Source organism: Lontra canadensis, unplaced genomic scaffold, assembly GCF_010015895.1.
Source record: "Lontra canadensis isolate GAN:19392208 unplaced genomic scaffold, GSC_riverotter_1.0 scaffold15, whole genome shotgun sequence".
NCBI classification, from domain to species: domain Eukaryota; kingdom Metazoa; phylum Chordata; class Mammalia; order Carnivora; family Mustelidae; genus Lontra; species Lontra canadensis.
Genome location: NW_022631009.1, coordinates 17,183,779 through 17,206,403, shown reverse-complemented (window position 1 = coordinate 17,206,403; position 22,625 = coordinate 17,183,779). Strand labels below are relative to the sequence as shown.

At 38.1% G+C, this 22,625-nt stretch overlaps 1 protein-coding gene across 2 annotated transcripts in view; it reads left to right on the top strand.

The window, feature by feature from the left end:
* Positions 1-20,033, top strand: part of FZD6 (frizzled class receptor 6) — a 36,955-nt gene extending 16,922 nt beyond the window's left edge. For both annotated transcript variants that reach the window (XM_032858549.1, XM_032858548.1), the window contains exons 3-7: positions 11,580-11,776; positions 14,631-15,648; positions 16,736-16,884; positions 18,214-18,642; positions 19,865-20,033. In XM_032858549.1, coding sequence (XP_032714440.1) covers positions 11,580-11,776; positions 14,631-15,648; positions 16,736-16,884; positions 18,214-18,642; positions 19,865-20,033 — 1,962 coding nt within the window. The remainder of the gene's footprint in view (positions 1-11,579; positions 11,777-14,630; positions 15,649-16,735; positions 16,885-18,213; positions 18,643-19,864) is intronic.
* The last annotated feature ends 2,592 nt before the right edge of the window (positions 20,034-22,625 follow it).

Below are 22,625 nucleotides of genomic sequence, written 5' to 3'. Positions count from 1 at the left end.
ATCACCAGCACTTGTTCTTTCCTGAGTTTTTGATTTTAGCCATTCTGACAGGTATAAATTGATATCTCATTGTGGTTTTGATTTGCATTTCCCTGATGATGAGTGATGTTGAGCATCTTTTCATGTGTCTGTTGGCCATCTGTGTGTCTTCTTTGGAGAAATGTCTGTTCATGTCTTCTGCCCATTTCTTACTTGGATTATTTGTTTTTTTGGTGTTGAGTTGTATCTGTTCTTTATATATTTTGGATATTAACCCTTTATTGGATACATCATTTGTAAATACATTCTCCCACTCAGTAGGTTATCTTTTAGTTTTGTTGATTATTTTCTTTACTGTGTAGAAGCTTTTTATTTTGATGTAGTCCCAATAGTTTATCTTTGCTTTTATTCCTTTTACCTTGGGAGACATATCTAGAAAGATGCTGTTATGGCTGATGTCAGAGAAATTACTGCCTGTGCTCTCTGCTAGGATTTTTATGGTTTCAATTCTCACATTTATTTTTTTCATCCATTTTAACTTTATTTTTGTGTTTGGTATAAAAAAAGTTGTTCAATTTCATTCTTTTGCGTGTAGCTGTCCAGTTTTGCTAACACCATTTGTTGAAGAGACTGTCTTTTCCCCATTGTGTATTCTTGCCTCCTTGGTAAAGATTAGTTGAGCATATAATTATGGGTTTATTTCTGGACTTCCTTTTCTGTTCCATTGATCTGTGTGTCTATTTTTTTGCCAGTACCATACTGTTTTGTTGGAGTTTTTTTAAATTTTAAACTTGTATGCATGTAGTACCATACTGCTTTGATTAATTACTACAGCTTTGTAATATATCTTGAAGCCTGGAATTCTGATACCTTCCGTTTTGTTTCTGTTTTTCAAGATTGCTTTGGCTATTCAAGGTCTTTTGTGGTTCCATACAAATTTTAGAATTGTTTGTTTTAAGAATGTGAAAAGTATTGTTTGATAGCGATTGCATTGAATATGTAGATTGCTTTAGGTAGTATAGACATTTTAACAATATTTGTTCTTCCAGTCCACAAACATGGAATATCTTTCCATTTGTCTCTGTCACCTTCAATTTCTTTCTTTTTTTTTTTTAAATAAATTCTTGCAAATAGAATTATTTTTTAGTGTTTTTTTTTTTTTTTTAAGATTTTGTTTATTTATTTGACAGAGATCACAAGTAGGTTGAGAGGCAGGCAGAGAGAGAGAGGAGGAAGCAGGCTCCCTGCTGAGCAGAGAGCTTGATGTGGGGCTCGATCCCAGGACCCGGGGATCATGACCTGAGCAGAAGGCAGAGGCTTTAACCCACTGAGCCACCCAGGCGCCCCTTCAATTTCTTTCATCAGTGTTTTACGGTTTTCAGAGTACAGGTCTTTCATCTCTTTAGCTAAGTTTATTCCTAGATATTTTATTATTTTTGGTGAAATTACAAATGGGATTATTTTCTTAATTTCTCTTTCTGCTGCTTCATTATTATTGTATAGAAGCTCAATGAATTTCTCTACACTGATTTTATGTCATGAGACCTTGCTAAATTCATTTATCAGTTCTAGTAGTTTTTTGGTGGAGTCTTTAGGGTTTCTTATACATAATGTCATATCATCTATAAATAGTGAAAATTTTACTTCTTCCTTACCAGGCTGAATTTCTTTTTGTTGTCTGAGTACTGTGGCTAGGATTTCTGGTACTATGTTTAATAAAAGTGCTGAGAGTGAACATCCTTGTCTTGTTCGTGACCTTAGGGAAAAAGTTCTGTTTTTCCCCATTGAGAATGATATTAGCTGTGAGTTTTTGATATAAGATCTTTATGTGTTGATGTATGTTCCCTCTAAACCTACTTTCTTGAAGGTTTGTATCATGAATGGATGTTGTATTTTGTCAAATGCTTTTTCTCCATCTATTGAATTGATCATATGATTTTTATCATTTCTCTTATTGATGTGATACATCATGTTGGTTGATTTGTAAATACTGAACCACCATTGCATCTAGGAATAAATCCTACTTGATTGGTGAATGATCTTTCTAATGTATTGTTGGATTCGATTCACTAATATTTTGTTGAGAATTTTTGTGTCTATGTTCATCAAAAATATTGGTCTGTAGTTCTTTTTTCTTTTCTTTTTTTTTCTTTTTTTCTTTTTTTTTTTTGGTGCTGTCTTTAGTATCAGGGATGTTGGCCTCATAGAATGAATTTGGAAGTTTTCCTTTATCTTCTATTCTTTTAGAAAAGTTTGAGAAGAATAGGCATTAACTCTTCTTTAAATGTTGTTAGAATTCACCTATGAAGCTGTGTGGTCCTGGACTTCTGTTTGTTGGGAGTTTTTTGATTACCCATTCAATTTCATTGCTCATGATTGGTCTATTCAAATTTTCTGTTTCTTCCTGATGTAATGTTGGGAGGTTATGTGTTTCTAGAAATTTATCCATTTCTTCTAGGTTGTACAATTTTTTAACATGTAATTTTTCATATTCTCGTACAATCCTTTGTATTTCTATGATATTGGTTGTTATTTCTTCTCTTTCATTTCTGATTTGGTTATTGAGTCCTCTCTCTCTCTCACTTTTTTGTTTGTTTGTTTTCCATTGATCTTTTCAAAGAACCAGCTCCTGGTTTCATTGATCTATTCTATTTCTGTGTCACGACCCGAGCCAAAGGCAGAGGCTTTAACCCACTGAGCCACCCAGGTGCCACTGTGGTTATTTTTATAGTTCTTCTCTGTTCCTTTCTTCTTTTGCTCTCCTCTTATGGTTTATTGGCTTTCTTTAGTGATATACTTGGATTACGTTTCTTTATTTTTTGTATGTCTATTGCTGTTTTTTGGTTGTGGTTACCATCAAGTTTGTATATAACATCTTCTGTATATCTCAGTCTATATTAAGTTGATGGTCACCTAAGTTTGCATCTTCTTTACTCTCTCCCCTGCTGTGTTTTACATATATGGAGTCATACTTTATAGTCTTTTAATTTGTGAGTCCCTTGACCGATTTTTACAGATATACTTAAATTTTACTGCTTTTGTGTTCCCTACTTTCTCTTATTCTTACTTATCATCTTTCCTTTCCATTCAGAAGAGTCCCTTTACCATTCGTTGTTGGGTTGTTGTAGTAGTCATGAACTCCCTTAACTTTTGTTGTCTGGGAAACTCTTTATCTCTTCTTCTATTCTGGATGATAACCTTGATGGATAGATTATTCTTGGCTGCAGATTTTTTTTTCCTTCCAGCAATTTGAATATGTCATGCCACTTTCTTCTGCCTGCAAAGTTTCTGCTAAAAAGTCTGCTGATAACCTTATGGGTCTTCACTTTGTTTTTGTTTTGTTTTATTTTTAAAGATTTTCTTTATTTATTTGAGAGAGAGAGAGTGAGAGAAAGCATGAGAGGGGAGAAGGTCAGAGGGAGAAGCAGACTCCCCATGGAGCTAAGAGCCCAACACGGGACTCGATCCTGGGACTCTGGGATCATGACCTGAGCCGAAGGCAGTCGCTTAACCAACTGAGCCACCCAGGTGCCCTTGGGTCTTCCCTTTGTATGTAACTGTCTTCTTTTTTCTTGATGCTTTAAATTTTTTTCTCTTTATTACTGTTTTTTGCCAATTTGATTACTATGTGTGTTGGTTTGGCTTCCTAGGGTTGATCTTGTTGGGGGATTTCTGTGCCTCCTGGATATGGTTATTTATTTCCTTCTGCAGGTTAGGGAAATTTTCAACTGTTATTTATTCAAATAAACTTTGCCTTTTCTTCTTCCTCTGAGAATGTTATGCTTGATGAAGTTGCTGAGTTTCCTGTTTTCATTTTGCATAATTTTTTTTTTCTCTCACCTGCCCAACTTGATTACTTTCCATTACTCTGTCCTCCAGGTCACTAATTCATCTTTTTGCTTCCTTTAGCTTGCTATCTGTTCTATGTACTGTATTTTTAATTGGGCTCCATGCCCAGCCAGAAGCCCAATGCATGACTTGAACTCATGGTCCCGAGCTGGAAACCTCAGCTGAAATCAAATGTTGGTAACTGACTGAGTCACTCAGGCAACTCTCCCTCTAGTGTATTTTTAATTTCATTTATTGTGTTCTTCATCTTTCATTGGCTCTTTTTATCTTTTTTTTTAAAGAGTCTCATTAATGTCCACCACTCTTTACTTAAGTCCAGTGAGTATCTTTATGATCATTACTTTAATTTTTCTATCAGACACATTACTTATCTCTGTTGTGCTTAGGTCTCTTGTGGTTTTCTCCTCCTCTTTTATTTGGTATATAATCCTCTATCTCCTCATTTTGGCTAACTCTCTGTGTCTAAGTGTTATGAAAGTCAGCTACATCTCCGCTCTTGAAAGTAATGGCCTATGAATAAAAGGTCCTGTAGTGCCCTGCAGTGCATTGTGCCCTGTTCCCCAGAATCTGGTGCTTCAGGGTTGTCGCCTATATGTATCACACGTGCCCTACTGCCGTGTCTTGGCCACTTTTGCCTTTAGTCCAGTCTTCTGCAATGGCTTTCTTTGCCTGTTGTGGGCAGTGCTTGGTCCCCGTGTTGTTAGTGGGCCAGTCTGGGGCCACCTTGGGCTTGAGTTTAGTCAGACCAGGCATTTGCCTGAGATGGTATAGCACCAAACTGAAGGGTGCTTTCCCTGTGTTGTCCCCTGAGAAACTATTATTGGTTGGTGGACCTGCAATCTGACCAAGCTGTCTGCCTGCAACCCACTGCTGGTACTGTCCGACTGGGATGTGTGGTTAGCCTTCCCTCACCCAAGGGCAGGAGTCCCTTTGGAGTGGTGCTGGCCTGTGTCATACCTGCTTGCACACTACCTGGCTTGTGGCTCCGGTTTGAATAGGGGCCAACCAATAGCTGTTGGAAGGGGCAGGGCCCACAGTGTCCACAAGGTTTGTGCTGCCAGTACAGGGTGTGGCTGGTGCAGCCACTGGTATGGGCCTGCAGTTTTCACAAGGCATGCTGGTCTTCGGTGGGACCAACCACCACTGGAGGATTGAGGCTTCACAAAGCCCAGGAGTTGGGAGCCAAGGTGTTGGCAAGGTATGCCAGTGTTCTGGGGAGGAAACCCTCAGTGCTGGGACTGAAGCAAGCTTGGCTAGATGGGGTGGATCCCCTAAGAGGGCAGGTGGTGGTATGAAGAAGTTAGGTGGTAAGTGTCAGCTCTGGGCTAGTTCTGAAAGGTGGCCATATGTTTGTGCTACGGTTGGGAAAGGGAAATGGTGCCTGCCAGCTCCTTTGTTCCTGGGTGAGTCTCCCAGGGATCTCTATCCCTTAGGGACATACTCTGAAATTAGTAAATAAACCCCCTGTATGCCCCAGGCTACTATGTCTATGCTGTATCCCCACGGATTATTTATAGTGCTGTCTTTAAGTGTGGGGACTCAGCTGGCTCTTCCAGAAATCATCCTGTTGATTTTTAAAATCTGAGACTTTAAGTTCCACTGATTATTGTGAGAACTCACAAAATTCAGCCCCTCTAGTTTTCAAAGCCAAATGTTACAGCACTTCATCTTCCCCATTCAGCCTCCCCTGTGCGATAGTCTTTCTCTCCCCTCTCCACATCCATGGCTCCCTCCTTTCCAAGGACTGCCAGGGTTCATTTGGCTCTGACCGCATCTCCATCCTTCCTAACCTCTTGAGTGTGGCCTCTTCTCTACCTTTAGTTGTGGAGTTGGTTTCACCAGTCTTTGGGTTGTTCTGTGTTTTTTTACACTGATATGAACATTACCTAGTCGTATCTGTGGGCCAAGGTGAGCTTTCCGCCATCTTACCAGATGCTCCACCTCAATTCCTTTTTTTTTTTTTTAAGATTTTATTTATTTATTTGATAGACAGAGATCACAAGTAGGCAGAGAGGCAGGCACAGAGAGAGGAGGAAGCAGGCTCCCCGCTGAGCAGAGAGCCCGATGCGGGGCTCCATCCCAGGACCCTGAGACCATGACCTGAGCTGAAAGCAGAGGCTTTAACCCACTGAGTCACCCAGGTGCCCCTCAATTCCTTTTATCTTTCAGAAATGTCTCAATGTTTATAGTTCATTGATAAGATCTTTTCCTAGTTTTTTTGTAGAGCTATAGATTTTTTTTTTATCCTTAGACCTTTTTTCCCATTTCAATGACATCTGGAGAAGAAGAGGATGAAAATATGAAGTTTAGTGCCTTCCTCTGGAATCAGAATTTTCATCTTCTCTTACTCTATATATTCTCACTGGGAAATTTGATTCACATATTTCAGTTACCATTTTTATAATGACGGCTTCCATCTCTGGAACCATAAGTTCCAGAGACTTTACCTAAAGTCTCTCACTTGCAGAGCCCTATTTATTTAACTGTCTGCTAGTAGATATCCACACTCACATGTCCTATGGGCACTTCAAACCGCCCATCAACAGGTGAATCGATAAACAAATTATGGTGTAACCACACGATGGAATATTACTTAGCAATTAAAAAGAAGGAACTGTTGAGGCATGGAACAACATGGATGAATTTCAAAATAATGATGCCAAGTGAAAGAAGCCAGACAAAAAAGAATATATGCTGTATGATTCCGTTTATGTAAAACCTAGAAAATACCACTCTGTAATGACAGAAAGCGTATCAGTGCTTGCCAGGGGAGGTTTTTTGGCTTGTGGTAGAGAGTGACAGGGGAGATACGGGGGAGGGATTACAAAGAGGCAAGAGAATACTTTTCATGATAATGGATATATTTATTTCATTGATTCTGGTAATGGTTTCAAAACCCATCAAAGTTTATACATGTTCAGTTTATTGTATGCCAATTATACCTAAATAAAGCTGGAAGAAAACCCTCACTATAAAAGGCTTTTAATGGAAAAAAAGGCAGTTCCTGCCCACTCTTCTCTATCCCCATCCCTATCCTCCTCCCCAAAGACAGACACTTTGAACTCTTTCAGGGCTCTTCCGATACACAGGCCATGTTCTAATATGCTTAGTCTGTTACTTATTGATTCGTCCATTTAGAACTTCTGGCAGTCTCTGTTTATTCTTTCCTATTATGGTAGTTGATAATTGATTTGTCTTACTCTACCATTTTTACTTCTCTTCCCAGTGTTCTAACATAATTCTTGGTTAAATCAATCACCAGTGCTAGCATTACTAGGAACATTAAATACATTACTGAGTTGAGTAGTTTGCTTTGACTGAATGTATTTCTTTAATACCTTCCCTCTTGGTTAATACAATAACTGCATTTCCCCTTATTTGCTTGTTTTTTATGTACCTATAGCTAATTTTTCTTGATGACCCAATAGACTTTTAGACATCTAACAGCAATTTTTCCAGATGCTTAAAATACCATATAATCTATCAGTTCCAGTCCCCCACTGCCATTCCCTTGAAACATTCCTCCTTCAGCTATCTGTCCTTGTATATATGCCCTGATTGCTTTCTGGACTAGATACATGGTGGTAAGGACTAGAAAGAAACACAAAGCAGAATAATGGAACAGAGAATGGAAAGACAATTTTTTACATAGGGTGGGCAGGGAATGTTTCTCTGAAGTGACAGTTATGCAGAGACCCAAATGAATGAGGACACAAGCCATGTGACTATGTGGAGGAAGAATGTTCTGGGTAAAGGGAACAGCAAATACAAAGATTCTGAAGCAGAAATATACATGGAATTATGAGAAGCAAAATGCCAATTTAGTGGCATTGGAGTGAATAAGAGAAAGCATGAAGAGAGAATAAGAGAAATGAGGAAAAGGTGGTAGGAAAGTGGCCAGGGGCCAGGAAATTTAAGGCCTCATAGGACTTGATAAGAACCCTAGAATTTATTCTAATGGAGTCTTTTTTAACAAGGACAAGCTTACATTTTAAAAAAAAGCTTACATTTTACATTGGTTGGAAGGTGGACTGAATGGAAATGGACTGTCAGATTTGCAAGAATGTTAAGTAGTGAGACCATTAGGAAGCTATTCAGTAGTCTAGGTGAAAGATTTAGTGGCTTAGACATAGTAACTTAGTAATAGTGAGAAATGGTCAGATTTGAAATATATCTTATAGGGGAACCAATAGGATTTGCTGCTGGATCAGATATGGGGTGAGAGACAGAGAGGAGTAAAAGATGAATCTTTGGATTCTTGGTCAGAGCAACTTGGTGAATGGTGGCACCACCTGAGATGGGGAAGACTGAGGGATTGTTTGGGAGATAGGATGCTATGGGATTGAGTTGTGTTTTGAACATACTGGGTTTGAGATGCATGTTGACAGCTTATTGGAATTCTCCAGGGGCAGGTGGTCATCAAGTAGAGGGTTCACAGGAGAGATGGGGCTGGAGATAACTTCAGGAATCTTCGTGTACAGTTGGTATTTAATACCATGGTTCTGGATGAGTTTCTCCTGGGAGTGAGTATAGATAAAGTAGAAATGTGAGGATGGAACTCTCGAGTACTCCAGTGTGTAGAATTGGGAAATAGAAGAGAATCAAAAAAAGAACAGCAATGAGATAGGTAGAAATCCAGGAGAATTCATATTCTATAAGCCAATTGAAAAAAAAAGTTTCATGAGGAGGGCAGGATCCACTGTGTAAAATGTTATTAAGAATTTAGTAGGATGAGGACTTAGAACTGACTTACTGGATTTGACAATGTGGAGTTTATTGGTGGCTCTGACAAGCAGTTTCACTGAAGTATGAGGACGATTGAAGGAAGGCTCAAGAGGGAGTGGGAAGAGCAGAATTTAAGAAAGTAAAGACAACTGTTTTGAGGAGTTTTTCTCTAAAGGGGAACAGAAAAATGGAATAATGGCTGGATGGGGATTGGGATGTAAAGTCAAGAAAAGATATTATTGTTTTGTTTTGTTTTGTTTTGTTTATAGTGGGAGATAATAGAACAAGTTTGATGGGATAATCACTGTAGCATAGGGTTTGGAATTGGGGGGTTGGAAGAGAGGAGAATATGAGAGAGATCTCTGTGAAATAAAATTGACTGGAGGCACCTGGGTGGCACAGTTGGTTAAGCATCCAACTCTTGATTTCAGCTCAGGTCATGATCCCAGAGCCATGAGATTGAGCCCCACGTTTGGCTCCGTGCTCAGCATGGAGTCTGCTTCAGACTCTCTCTCTCCCTCTGCCTTTCCCCCTCCTCACGCTCTCTCAAATAAATAAATAAATCTTAGAAAAGAAAGGAAAATTGACTGAAGTTTAAGCCCAGAAATGTTTTAGTAATAAGATTGCAGTGTCATACCAGGTTTTCAGTTTGTAAACTAGTACCTTTCTGTTCTGAAAAATGTTCTTATATTCTTTATTTGATTATCATCCATACCCCATTTTCCCTCTAATTTCTGGAACTCCTTTAGTCATGTGTTGGACACTTGGACTGATCCTCTGATTGGGAGGATTTTCTAACTGTCCATCTCTTCCCTCAGCTTTATCTTCTAAACCTTCTATAGAGTGTTTTTTTTTTTTTTTTTTAATTTGAGCCATCTTACTATTTCAATTTTCCATAGCACCTGTCCCTTTTAAATGAATGCAATTTAAAATATTAAGGTTTTTATTTGTTCTGTGATTTGTTTTCTTTTGTTCCCTGCATAATCTGTTTCCTCCAAATATTCAATTATCTGTTTGCTTGTTTTGGTCTCTCATCCTACTAAATTCGTAATAACATTTTACACAGTGGATCCTGCCCTCCTCATGAAACATTTTTTTCTCTCTTTGATGTGGGAGGCTTTCTTCAGACGTCTGATGATCCTTGGCTGCCCATTTTTATTTGTGTGGGGCACTAAAAAGCTCTGTGTGCAAGAATGGGGCTTGTTACTGGTGGGCTTCATAGTAGGGTTAGCTCAAAGTCACCTGTCTTTTTCACTGTCAGTGTGTAGAGCTCTTCAAGACTGTTGAGTTTTTTCAAAGAATGGGGATGGTAGGTATATGCCTGAACAGAAGAGGAACAGGAAGATGAGGGCTTCATATTTCTGTAGGGACTGTTATAGCCCCCCTCTTTTCATTTTGTGCATTATCTCTGCCCTGTGCTTGATGCCCCAAGTGCAGAACATTTCCAGCCCCGTTTCTCCCAGAAACAATGCTGGTAGAATGCAGTAGTCATCTGGACTGGAGTAGGGGTGAGGATAGACTTTTGTGCTACTTAGTACCTCAATGAACTGAGACTATTAGATTATTTAGAGCGCATGAGCTCATTGTCATCTGAATTCCTCCACTCCTGCTTCAGAGTACACCTCATGTCCCATTAAGTCACTTTCCACTCCTCTAATGGCTTTCCATCTTGGAACGGCTGGGGCTTTCTTTTTGTTGTTTTTATCATTGGAAAAGTCATTTATGCTAATGTAGTCTCTTCTGTTATAATTGGTTAGTGGCTTTTTTTTTTCTTTATTATAAGAGGAAAGGGGGTAAACATATGTGGTTAATGTGCCAGGTTTATCCAGAACCCATGTGCATTTTCTGAAGTAGAATCATCACAATAATGTTTATTGAGTGCCTAATACATGCCAGACTCTGTTTGAAGAGCTTTACATTTATTAACTCCATACTCATAACAATTTTATGCAACAGGTACTATTATCATTGCCATTTTACAGATGAAGAAACTATGGCACAGGAAAGTTAACTTGACAAAGTTACACAGCCAGGAAGTGGGGGACTAACATTCCAGCTCAGCTGTCAGACTCTAGAGATACTTCCTGCTTTTATTTTTTATTTATTTATTTTTTAAGATTTTATTTATTTATTTGACAGATTACAAGCAGGCAGAGAGGCAGGCAGAGAGAGAGGAGGAAGCAGGCTCCCTGCCAAGCAGAGCGCCCGATGTGGGGCTCGATCCCAGGACCCTGGGATCATGACCTGAGCCAAAGGCAGAGGCTTTAACGCACCGAGCCACCCAGGCGCCCCTACTTCCTGCTTTTAAAACTTTCCAATAGTATTCATTCCCTGATTTCCAAAATCCAGACAACTTAGCATGCCATTCCTGTTCTCCAGGATCAGGCCCAGCATACCTTGCCAATCTCAGCTCTCTCCACTTGGCCCTTAACACCACCTCTTTGACCTTATATTCAAGCCACACTTAGCTTGGCCTGCATGGATAAGCTTTCAGTGATCCTCATGCCTTTTTCATGCTGTTCCTCTGCCTCAAACATTCCTTCATTCTCTAGAATGCTCAGTACAATGTTAGGGTATTCCGTTATATACTTGTAAATTGAATATTTGCATAATTTATTTTACCTAGCAATCAACTCATGCTTTTGATTTGATTTAGCATGTCTTCTTTAAAAATGTGTAATTGAATAAAATAATAATATTCTATTACATATGAAGGATTCATAAGTCTAACAGACTAACTGAAATTACCTCCTTAAAATTTGATTATATTGAGGGGCACCTGGCTGGCTCAGTCAGTAGAGCAAATTACTCTTGATCTCAGGATCATGAGTTCAAACCCCATGTTGGGCATAGAGATTAGTTTAAAAATAATAAATTAATAAAAGTGAAAAAAATGTTGACTGTATTGACAATGAGATATTCTTTTAGAGTATAAGTGAGAAGGTATATGCTTTAAATAGTAAATAAGTTCCATTCATTTGTTATTAAAATGTTTTCTAACCTTATCTTGCTGTTTTTCTTAATAGCCTTTTCTTCCTCTGGCAAATTTGGAATGTTCACCAAACATCGAAACTTTCCTTTGCAAAGCTTTTGTACCAGCCTGCACGGAACAAATTAATGTGGTTCCACCTTGTCGTAACTTTTGTGAAAAAGTATATTCTGATTGCAAAAAATTAATTGATACTTTTGGTATGCGATGGCCTGAGGAACTTGAATGTGACAGGTAAATTATGTTTTCAACTGAAAGCTACCAGTGATCTTTTAATGTGGGTATTAGTTTTCCAGAATGTTTGTGACAGGCTTTCATTATTTAATTCAACAAATGTTTATTGCACACTTAACATTTGCCAGCCACTGTGGTGCAGTGTTTTGGACACAATGGTGAGCAAAAACAGATTCCCAGTGGGAATTTACCGTGGGGTGGGAGGAACAGATAGTAATAAAATAATTATAATAATAAATGTAAAATTATAACCATGCTAGAGACAACAAAGGAGAAGTACAAAGTTCTCTGAGAAGATGTAAGGGTGCCTTTGACCCAAACTGGGGGGGAAATGAACTTATTATCAATTCACTGCCCTTTTGCACATTGACCTTGACTCATTACTTTTGTCTCCTATGCTCTAGACATTGGGGGATTGTAATTTGAAACAGTCTACTGATATAATGAGACTTCACATGATAAAGCTGGGAAGATGCTGTATCTATCTTTTTGTGTCTTTATCTGTAGACTAGAGTATAGAAGGTTTGTGGAAGTCAAATATTTCCGGTGGATAATGGTTTCCAGGAACAATTGATAACATATAATAAAGTTGAGGATACCCATACCTTACATTCTAGGCAATACCCTTCTACAGGAGCTTTTACACAAATAAGGAATCACACATGAGAATACTGATTGCCACATTATTCCTAAATTTTTTTAAAAAAGGGGAAATGTGAAACTCTATTGTAGAAGAATGACTAGTAAATTGTGATGTACTTATACACTAGAATACTGTGATACAGTAGATAAAATTAATGTAGTTGATCCGTATCTATACACATGGATAAATCTAAAAATTATAGTGTTATGTAAAAAAAGGATGCTACAGGATAACATATAGTATGATGTCATTTATATAAAATTCAAAACCTGTAAAACAATATTATATAACATTATGGTTAGAAAAATCACATAGTAAAAATTTTTTCAAATGCAGAAGGAGAATAAAAACTGAATTTGTGGTAATGAGTATTTTGGGGGAGAGAAAAAAGAGAATAGGAGCAGAAAGGGGTCCCAACTGATCTCTACTGTTATATTGTTTTATTTTAAAAGATATAAAGCAAAACTGACATAAGTTTTTAAAACTAGTGGTAGATACTTAGTGCTCTTTTTATAGGCATAAATTTTATTATTTGCTACTCATATCTATATCTAAAGCATATTTTAAATGTTTCTTGTTGGGGTGTTTGGCTGGCTCAGTTAGTAGATCATGAGACTCTTGATCTTGGGGTTTTAAGTTCAGGTCCCACATTGGATGTGTAGAGATTACTTAAAAATAAAATCTTATAAATAAATAAATAAGTAGTTTTCTTCTTAGAAACTCCCACTAATTTATTTTTACTTTTTTTTTTAAAGATTTTATTTATTATTTATTTGACAGGCAGAAATCACAAGTAGGCAGAGAGAGAGAGAGAGAGGTGGAAGCAGGCTCCCTGCTGAGCAGAGAGCCCAATGCGGGGCTCGATCCCAGGACCTTGAGATCATGACCTGAGCCGAAGGCAGAGGCTTTAACCCACTGAGCCACCCAGGCGCCCCTTATTTTTACTTTTTTAAAGATTTTATTTGAGAGAGAGAGTACAAGTGGGAGGGATAGAGGAAGAGGGAGAGGGACAAGCAGACTACCACATGAGCAGAGAGCCCAATGTGGGTCTCAGTCCCAGGACCCCAAGATCATGACCTGAGCCAAAATCAAACATTTAACCAACTGAGCCACCCAGGTGCCCCAAAACTCCCACTAATTTTTAAACCATATAGATCCTCCAAATTAACACTGGTGTGTAGAAACTCAACTGAGTAATAAAATTTTTCACAAAATAGAAAATGTATCTGTGTACATCATTCCAGTCTACCATAAACAAGGGAGACAAGGAGTACAGACTTCCAAATATTTATTCCAAAATAAATGTGTCATTGGGATATAATGTACAGCATGGGGAATATAGCCAATAACATTGTATTAATTTTGTGACAGATGGTGATTAGATTTACTATGGTGACCTTTTCTCAATGTATATAAATGTCAAATCACTATGTTGTGCACCTAAAACTCATATAATATTGTATGTCAACTCTACCTCAATTAAAAAGACCCAGCCAAACTGAAACAGGATAGTGATTAATTAAGCTGGTCCCCAGTCTACTTCTTGGTGATCTTCTTGCCTTTAAGAATGTAGAGATCACCTGAACTCAATCCAGGGAGGGGAAGGGTGTCATTTCAGCCAATTTTAACTGTCAAAACCTTGTCATATGGTTGAGCTACTTTGCTTGTGGGCATTAGAATACAAGTGAACTTCCCCAAGACTTACATTTCTAATGCTATAAACAGACAAGCCAATACTTTTTTGTCTGGAGACCACTAATTAAGAAAAATTCTTTTTCTTTCTTTCTTTTTTTTTTTTTAGGATAAATTCTTTCTTAAATATTTAGTCTTGGAAGCAGAAATTATTTAAATATTATTAATTGGAGCACCTGGCTGGCTCAGGCAGTGGAGCATGATCCTAAGTTCAAGCCCCACCTAGGGTATAAAGTTTACTTTAAAAATTTACAAAATAAAAATTATTCATTGATCATTTTCTGAGTAAGGAAATGTTCATATTCACTTGCCTTGTATTAAATATATGTTAGCATATTGGGGCCTCACTAACAACTACTAGTGTTCAGTTAATTTCAAAGCTCTAACCTTTAATCTATCCAGGTTGTATGTCTTCCCATCAATTATGAATGCATAATGTAGTACTTTATAGCTGGAAAGCATAGCATTAAAGCAGTGAATCAGTAAAAATGTTGCCTTCAATTTTTATAATCTCTACAGATTGCAGTACTGTGATGAGACCGTTCCTGTAACTTTTGATCCACATACACAGTTTCTTGGTCCTCAGAAGAAAACAGAGGAAGTTCAAAGAGACATTGGATTTTGGTGTCCCAGGCATCTGAAGACTTCTGGGGGACAAGGCTATAAGTTTCTGGGAATTGACCAGTGCGCACCTCCATGCCCTAACATGTATTTTAAAAGTGATGAGCTAGAGTTTGCAAAAAGTTTTATTGGGATAGTTTCAATATTTTGTCTCTGTGCAACTCTGTTCACATTCCTTACTTTCTTAATTGATGTTAAAAGATTCAGATACCCAGAAAGACCAATTATATATTACTCTGTCTGCTACAGCATCGTGTCCCTGATGTACTTCATCGGATTCTTGTTAGGCGACCGCACAGCCTGCAACAAGGCAGATGAGAAGCTAGAACTCGGGGACACGGTAGTTCTGGGCTCTCAGAATAAGGCTTGCACTGTTCTGTTTATGTTTTTATATTTTTTCACAATGGCCGGCACGGTGTGGTGGGTGATTCTTACCATTACGTGGTTCCTAGCGGCAGGACGAAAATGGAGTTGTGAAGCCATTGAACAAAAAGCGGTGTGGTTTCATGCCGTGGCGTGGGGGATACCGGGTTTTCTGACTGTTATGCTTCTTGCTATGAACAAAGTCGAAGGAGACAACATTAGTGGCGTTTGCTTCGTCGGCCTTTATGACCTGGATGCGTCTCGCTACTTTGTGCTCCTGCCATTGTGCCTTTGTGTGTTTGTCGGGCTGTCTCTTCTTCTAGCTGGCATCATTTCCTTAAATCACGTTCGGCAAGTTATACAACATGATGGCCGGAACCAGGAGAAACTAAAGAAATTTATGATTCGAATTGGAGTCTTTAGTGGCCTCTATCTTGTGCCCCTCGTGACACTTCTGGGGTGTTACGTCTATGAGCAAGTGAACAGGATCACCTGGGAGATAACTTGGGTCTCCGACCACTGTCGTCAGTACCACATCCCGTGTCCTTATCAGGTAAAGAGCATTTGTATTAGTTTGCTATCCTTTTTAAAGATTTTATTTATTTGAGAGAGAGAGAGAGTATCTGAGCCTGTGGGGATGGGGAGATGGAGAGGGAGAAGCAGATTGAGCAGAGAACTTGACACGGGGCTCAATCCCAGAACCCTGAGATCATCACCTGAGCTGAAGGCAAATGCTTAACCAACTGAGCCACCCAGGGAACCCTGTATTAGTTCATTATTTAACTTTAACATAGAGGACATTCCCTGGACATACACTTGAGTTAGTCATAAACATAACATTAGATTTTCCATAAGAAAATCCAGTAGATAGAGGGAAAGATTGCTTGGGCATCAGCTGAAGCTGAGGTCAGGCCTCAAGAGTTCTTGCCTCAAGTTTAGACTTTGGTTACAATAGTTAAAGTGCCTCTGTTAGCTATTCTTTTAATAAAAATTAAATTTGGTTGCAAAGGCAAATAAATAATAATGAGGAACAGAAACACAAGAAGAGGTCTGTCAACTTCTGCTGAAGTGGGAGTTGTTTTGAATTCTTCAGTCAGTGGGGGGAACCTTATTTGGGTTTATTTAATTTGATCGTATCATCTTATAATGTTTTGTTTCATATATGCTTCTAAAAACAGAACTTATTTTACTGTATGGAATTGATACTTATTTCACCCTGACCAACCACATTTTTTAAAACATAAACAACAATGCGTAAAGACTCTAAAATACTATGTTGTTCCAATGAATTGAAATGTAATTTTTTGGTAGATTTTAGTAGAAGGCAAATAGATACTCAAAACCAGATATTTTGGTAATTATAAGAGGCTGCCATACTTATAGGGAAAAGATGCTGGGAAATCAAGTCAAGATTTAGGATATTCTTCCTAAATATATTGAAGTGTTTTCCTTTTCTAGCTATATATTTTGATACACAGATGAGTTCTTCATTCATTATATTGTGCAATGTCAAACATTTTATAATACAACAGACTCAAGATTTATACTTTCTGTTCAAGTTTTACATTGACATTACAGACTTCTTTCCACTTAAAATGTATCACTGAAATTTTTATTATTCACTTTTTTTTTTTTTGTAGGCAAAAACAGAAACTCGACCAGAATTGGCTTTATTTATGATAAAATATCTGATGACATTAATTGTTGGCATCTCTGCTGTCTTCTGGGTTGGAAGCAAAAAGACGTGCACGGAATGGGCTGGGTTTTTTAAACGAAATCGTAAGAGAGAGTAAGAAGCTACTGAATTATCTGATGTTGTTTTACATTAAATAGAATAAATACCAAGGAACTATCCAAGTCATTATTGTGCCAGAGTTTCATTATGTCAACTGTTATGTCAAATTTGGAAATCTTTTTCCTGGAGAAATACACTTTATTCTGTTTGGCATTCATTAGACAGTCTTTGACCTATACTATTCTATTGAAATATGAAAGAAAGATTTGTCAAGTGTGCATTTTCTTTACACAGCTTATATTTAATATTATTACTGCTATCACTGTATTCGGTAGTTTGGGTGCAGCATTTTAAATTTTAATTATTTTATCAGTGATAAAAGATTAAATGGGATCAAATATATGTAAGGAAAATTATAGAGTATGATTCAAATATATTGTATGATTATTTACTACCTTTAAGTTTTATTACGCATAGTGCTGCTTAAAATGTCACTTATTTGCCTTAAGATGGTAAAATTTTAAACTTATGTAGTATTTTGTAACAATATAGTAGATTTACAAGTAAATAGTTCATTTTGGTTAATTATATACATTATGTGCTCTATACAGCCGACAGTGTAGTATAGGTTTTTAAACTATTCCCCATTGGTTTGATTAATAAACTTTTTTGTGGTAAAAGTTCAGAACTATAGATCTTTTCTAAGTTTTTGAAGTCTGAAGAATTGCATTGTTTTTTTAAGATTTTACTTATTTATTTGACAGAGAGAGGGAGAGAGCACACAAGCAGGGGGAGAGGCAGAGGGAGACACAGGTTCCCCACTGAGCAGGGAGCCTGACTGAAGAATTGCATTTAACTGGACTTTTAATTTTTTGCAATTATTACATATCTACTCCATATTTATATACATCGCAGTTCAGTATAATTTGCTACCTTTAATGTTAGAAAGCAAACAATTAAATTTAACAACAACCATTCTACGTCCTTTCTTTTCTGGTTTACTTTTATATTTGATGTATTCACATGTGATAAACAGATTGTCCCCTACGTTATGCTACTTTGAGTTTCCTTGTCCTCCTCCTTTGGTTTAGCCTCTCTAATTTCTTACCGACCTACTTAGGCTGACAAAGGCAGCTAACACTGTATGCAAAAAAGATTTCACTTCATGGCAATCTACTTATAGCTCATAGTATCTGTAATCCCAGATTTCATAACTATAAGTCATTTAGAACTTTTAATCTGATCAACTAAAGATTTTAGTATAAGATATATGATATGCTTTTTGGCTTCTTTTTTTTTTTCTTTTTTTTTCCCCCTGCTTTTTGGCTTCTCGATAGCACTTAACATTTACCTAGTAAGCCCTCTCCTTGGTTTCTCTTACAGTCCAATCAGTGAAAGTCGGAGAGTTCTACAGGAGTCATGTGAGTTCTTCTTAAAGCACAATTCTAAAGTCAAACACAAAAAGAAGCACTACAAGCCCAGTTCGCATAAGCTGAAGGTCATTTCCAAATCCATGGGAACCAGCACAGGCGCTACCGCCAATCATGGCACTTCCTCAGTGGCGATCACTAACCACGATTACTTAGGACAAGAAACTTTGACAGAAATACCAACCTCCCCAGAAACATCAGTGAGAGAGGTGAGAGCAGACGGAGCGAGCACCCCCGGATCCAGAGAACACGACTGTGGGGAGCCGGCCTCCCCAGCAGCATCCAGCTCCAAACTCTGTGGGGAACAGGCCGACAGGAAGGGCCAGGCAGGCAACGGGACAGATAGGATCAGCGTATCTGAAAGTACACGGAGTGAAGGAAGGTGAGCTCAGATTTTGTTCTGTTAAATCGGGACTGCTTTGAATACTGCATTATGCATTTTTTATTAAAGCATAGCACATCGGGAAAGAAAATGTGCTAGGAGATGACATGTATCCATACATTTAATCCAAGGAAGTTTGGGTATAAGAAGTTTGGGTCCAGCCTGTGAATATGCTATTTGGTAGTTCAGTTCTTAGCTTAGAAAAGAGCCTTCATGAATGTTGTTCGCATAGGAGTGTGATGTTCGTTTCCATGGCCGTTGTTAAGTGTTGCATGTATATTTGGTAAATGTTTAGGAGCCTTTTGAGATACAGGCTATTAAGTTGTAATTGCTACTGTATCATAGTACTAAAAGGTATTTGTCATTTTATATGAAGATGATTATGTTTTTTACTTTCTGAACATGAAAGGATACTGACATTATCTTTAATGAATTTTTCTAAATGGTCATAGGTGATCCAGACACAGGTAAACATCGAATTAACCAGAATGCCGATAGCTAAGTACTTTTAGGTCTCAAGGTTGTCTCGCCTCCCTCGTCCCAAACTAAATCAGATGCACCTTCCTTTGTGTTCCCGTAACAGCTTTTGCTGTTTCTAATTAGATATGTGCCTTTAAAATGGGATTGGGAAGGAGACAAACCATAAGAGACTCTTATTCTCACAGAACAAACTGAGGGTTGCTGGGGGGAGGGGGTTAGGGAGAGGGGGGTGGGGTTATGGACATTGGGGAGGGTATGTGCTATGTTGAGTGCTATGAAGTGTGTAAACCTGGCGATCCACAGACCTGTACCCCTGGGGCTAATAATACATTATATGTTAATAAAAAAATTATTTTAAAAAAACCCTCCACTAGATTTGTAAACCCTCAAAGGCAGAGCTGAGGTCTGATTCATCATTGTGTTGGAATTAAAATGTCTCATCCTTGGTGGGAAATGAATAAAATATTTGCTAAAGCAAGGGCCAGAATTCTGTCTTATTAACTGTATTCCCGATGCTACAGTGTGCTCAGCCCACGCATGGGTGGTGCTTAATGCAATTTGTGAAGTTAGCAAAACTGTATTTGAAAAGAAAGTATTTGTACTTTGAGGTGTCAGGGTTCACATAAAGAGTTTTAGTTAATTATGCAAAAAACTCATGAAGAGTGGATGGCAGCTGTAAGGACATTTGGCATCACATCTGCGCTTTGGTCTGTAATATGTCACCTTTCGTCTTTTTACCTAGGCTCTCTCCAAAAAGTGACGTCCCCGAGCCTGGCCCAGTGCAGAACAGCAGCCCACAGGCCGCAGGTTCCTCAGAGCCGGGCAGCCCACGAGGCTCTGCGTCCCTGCTGGTTCACTCGGCTTCGGGGGGCAGGAAAGTGCAGGGCCCCGGCAGTCACTCGGATACATGAAGGGCGGGGTTGCCTGCCCGTTGCTGAGACGTGAGTTCGTGCTACACTGGCGGGGACGGCGTGCTGTCTTCGCGACATTACTGTCCCGTTCTTTTGCACTGAGAGCTACACCGTCGCTTGTTACACTGGAAACGGTAGATTCCGAGTATAATAGGATTCATTTCGCACAGAGGTTCGTGATGACCGTATACCCAGGAAACAGAAGTGTGCAGGTTAATAATATTTTTTTAAGTTGTGTGGGAGGAGGGAGTGAGAGGAATCTTCCTTTTGTATTTATGAAGATTCTACTCTTGTTAAAAGTATTTTAAAATGTACTATATGCTCTTTTCACTTTTATGGCCTAAAATCAAGATATTACTTTGCTAAAGTATTTAAAACTTATCTTTGTGTCTTTTTTTTATACATTTGAAAATAAGTTTCTATGTATTTGAACTTTTTTTTTTAGGAATCCTGGAAAAGCTATTCAAATATTTTTGTCATGTTATTCTGATATTTTATCACTACTTTGGTAGCTTTTACACTGAGTTTCTAAGAAAATTGAAAAATAGTATGTTTATAGTATGAAAAATATTTGACACACCAGAAGGTTTTATAATGGGAATTCACCTTCAAAAACCCACTTATTCCACTTTATCATCTTCCCTGTGTGAATTTTATAGTCTTATTGTTTTAGCAATTTCATACATCTATTATGCCACTAAAATGAGGTGCTTAATGTCCAATGTTGATTGTATTATGCTGCTCTCTGATCCTTCTACATTTTTAAATGATATGTCCTGAAGGATTAGATGAAATGTTATTACTCTTTTAGAAATTAAGCCAAGTGCAATTGATTTCCTTTTTAAAAAAAAAGTTTTATGACCACTCAAGATTGTATTTTTATGACCATTTATACTTGCTTGTACTTTTTTTTAGTTGCTTGTACTTTTAACTTTTTTTAACGTTTAGAATACTAAAGCTTGTACAGTACCTTCATCAGACATTATGTAGAATTCATTCCTGTACTGAAATAGGATTTTGCTAAACATTTAAAAGTGTGCTTAAAAAAAAATGTGTTAGCACTATTAGTGTCAATCAAATGGGGGAAAAAATGTCCTGATAAAATGTACTTTATATAACATACTTTAAAAGATTGAAGAATTTTCTTAATTTTATTTCCAACTAAGTGTTCTACCTTGAACAACATTTTCTGATGCTTTTGGTTTTTTCCTCTATTTAGTATTCTATTAAGCATAAAAAGATTATCATGTACTGTATGGAAAATGTAAATATTAACTTTTCCACATTTTTTAACTTTGCATACAAATTATATGATCTTTCCAGTAATAAAGTTTTCTCTGTGTAAGAGATTGTGGAGTATTGTGTTTATTTTTAGTGGTCCTGACCCAGGAAGTGGTAGAATTTTTCAGATCAGTGGCTCCATGACTAATTAGCCAAAAGCTTTAAACTGGAAAAGGAGAAGTTGGGACTCTCGTTTTTCATTTGTTACAGTTTTTCCCAGAGTATACATGATACAGCTGCATTTATCATACTTTTTAAAGCCAGTGGGAGACCTGAAGGATGAGGTAAAGCAGTGGGAAATAAAACAATACTAAATTAAAACATTTTAAAAAATAGGATAGTGAGGAATTGCCGGCTAAGACCTGGCAGAAGAAAGAAATTCACCCTGCCAGCCCCAACAACTGGGGCTTCTTTAGCCCAGGGAGCATTTAATGATTGGGAAAAGGTGGCTGAGTGGTTGTACGGTTATTGCCAGTGTCCAAGGGCTGGGGTTCAAGGGAAAGAGTGTCCACACACCACCCTGCACTTAGAGTTGTGACCTCAAAAGGATGTATCCCAGAAGGAAGTGTGAAGTGTAGGGACAGCAGCCTTGCTTCAAGTTATCTGCATGGTCTAGAAAAATCTCTTACTCTGGAGTTAGAATATGGTAGTTCTGGATTAGTCATAGGCAGAAGCAAATGGAAATCTTGTCTGGAGGAAGAAAATGTCATTCTCTGTACTCCACAAATACTTTTTCAAATATGATGTTCATCATATAGTCAAACAGAGACAAGCATGCAAAAACATGTGTATGAGTAAGAATCAGCACTAACATTGATGGGGAAAAGAGCCAGAGGTACTCCTCAGGGATGAGGCACGGATTTCTTAAACTCATGTAACTTAAAAATATCACAAAAAGAAAAATGAGATACCACTACGCCTATCAGAATGGTTACGAGCCAAAAAACAACTGACAATATCAATTTCTGGTACGGATGCTGAGCAACAGGAACTCATCCACGGCTAATGCGAACGCAAAACGGTATAGACACTCTCAAAAACAGGCAGTTGCTCAACGCAGCCGGACTTGGTCTTCCCATGCGATCCAGCAGTCACGCTCCGAAGTAGTTCCTGAACTGACTGATGTAAGTATTTCACCCTTGAGGTGCAGTAGAACTCCTCACTCAAGTCTGGCCATCGCCAGCCCATAGTCAGCGGCTTCCTTCCAAAGAACACAGTAGGGAATGGGATGGTGGGGAGAATAACTTTCACGCTAGAGAAACTTGACAAAACCCTACCTGAGGCAGGTGGCAGAGTCAGCATCAGTAGAGG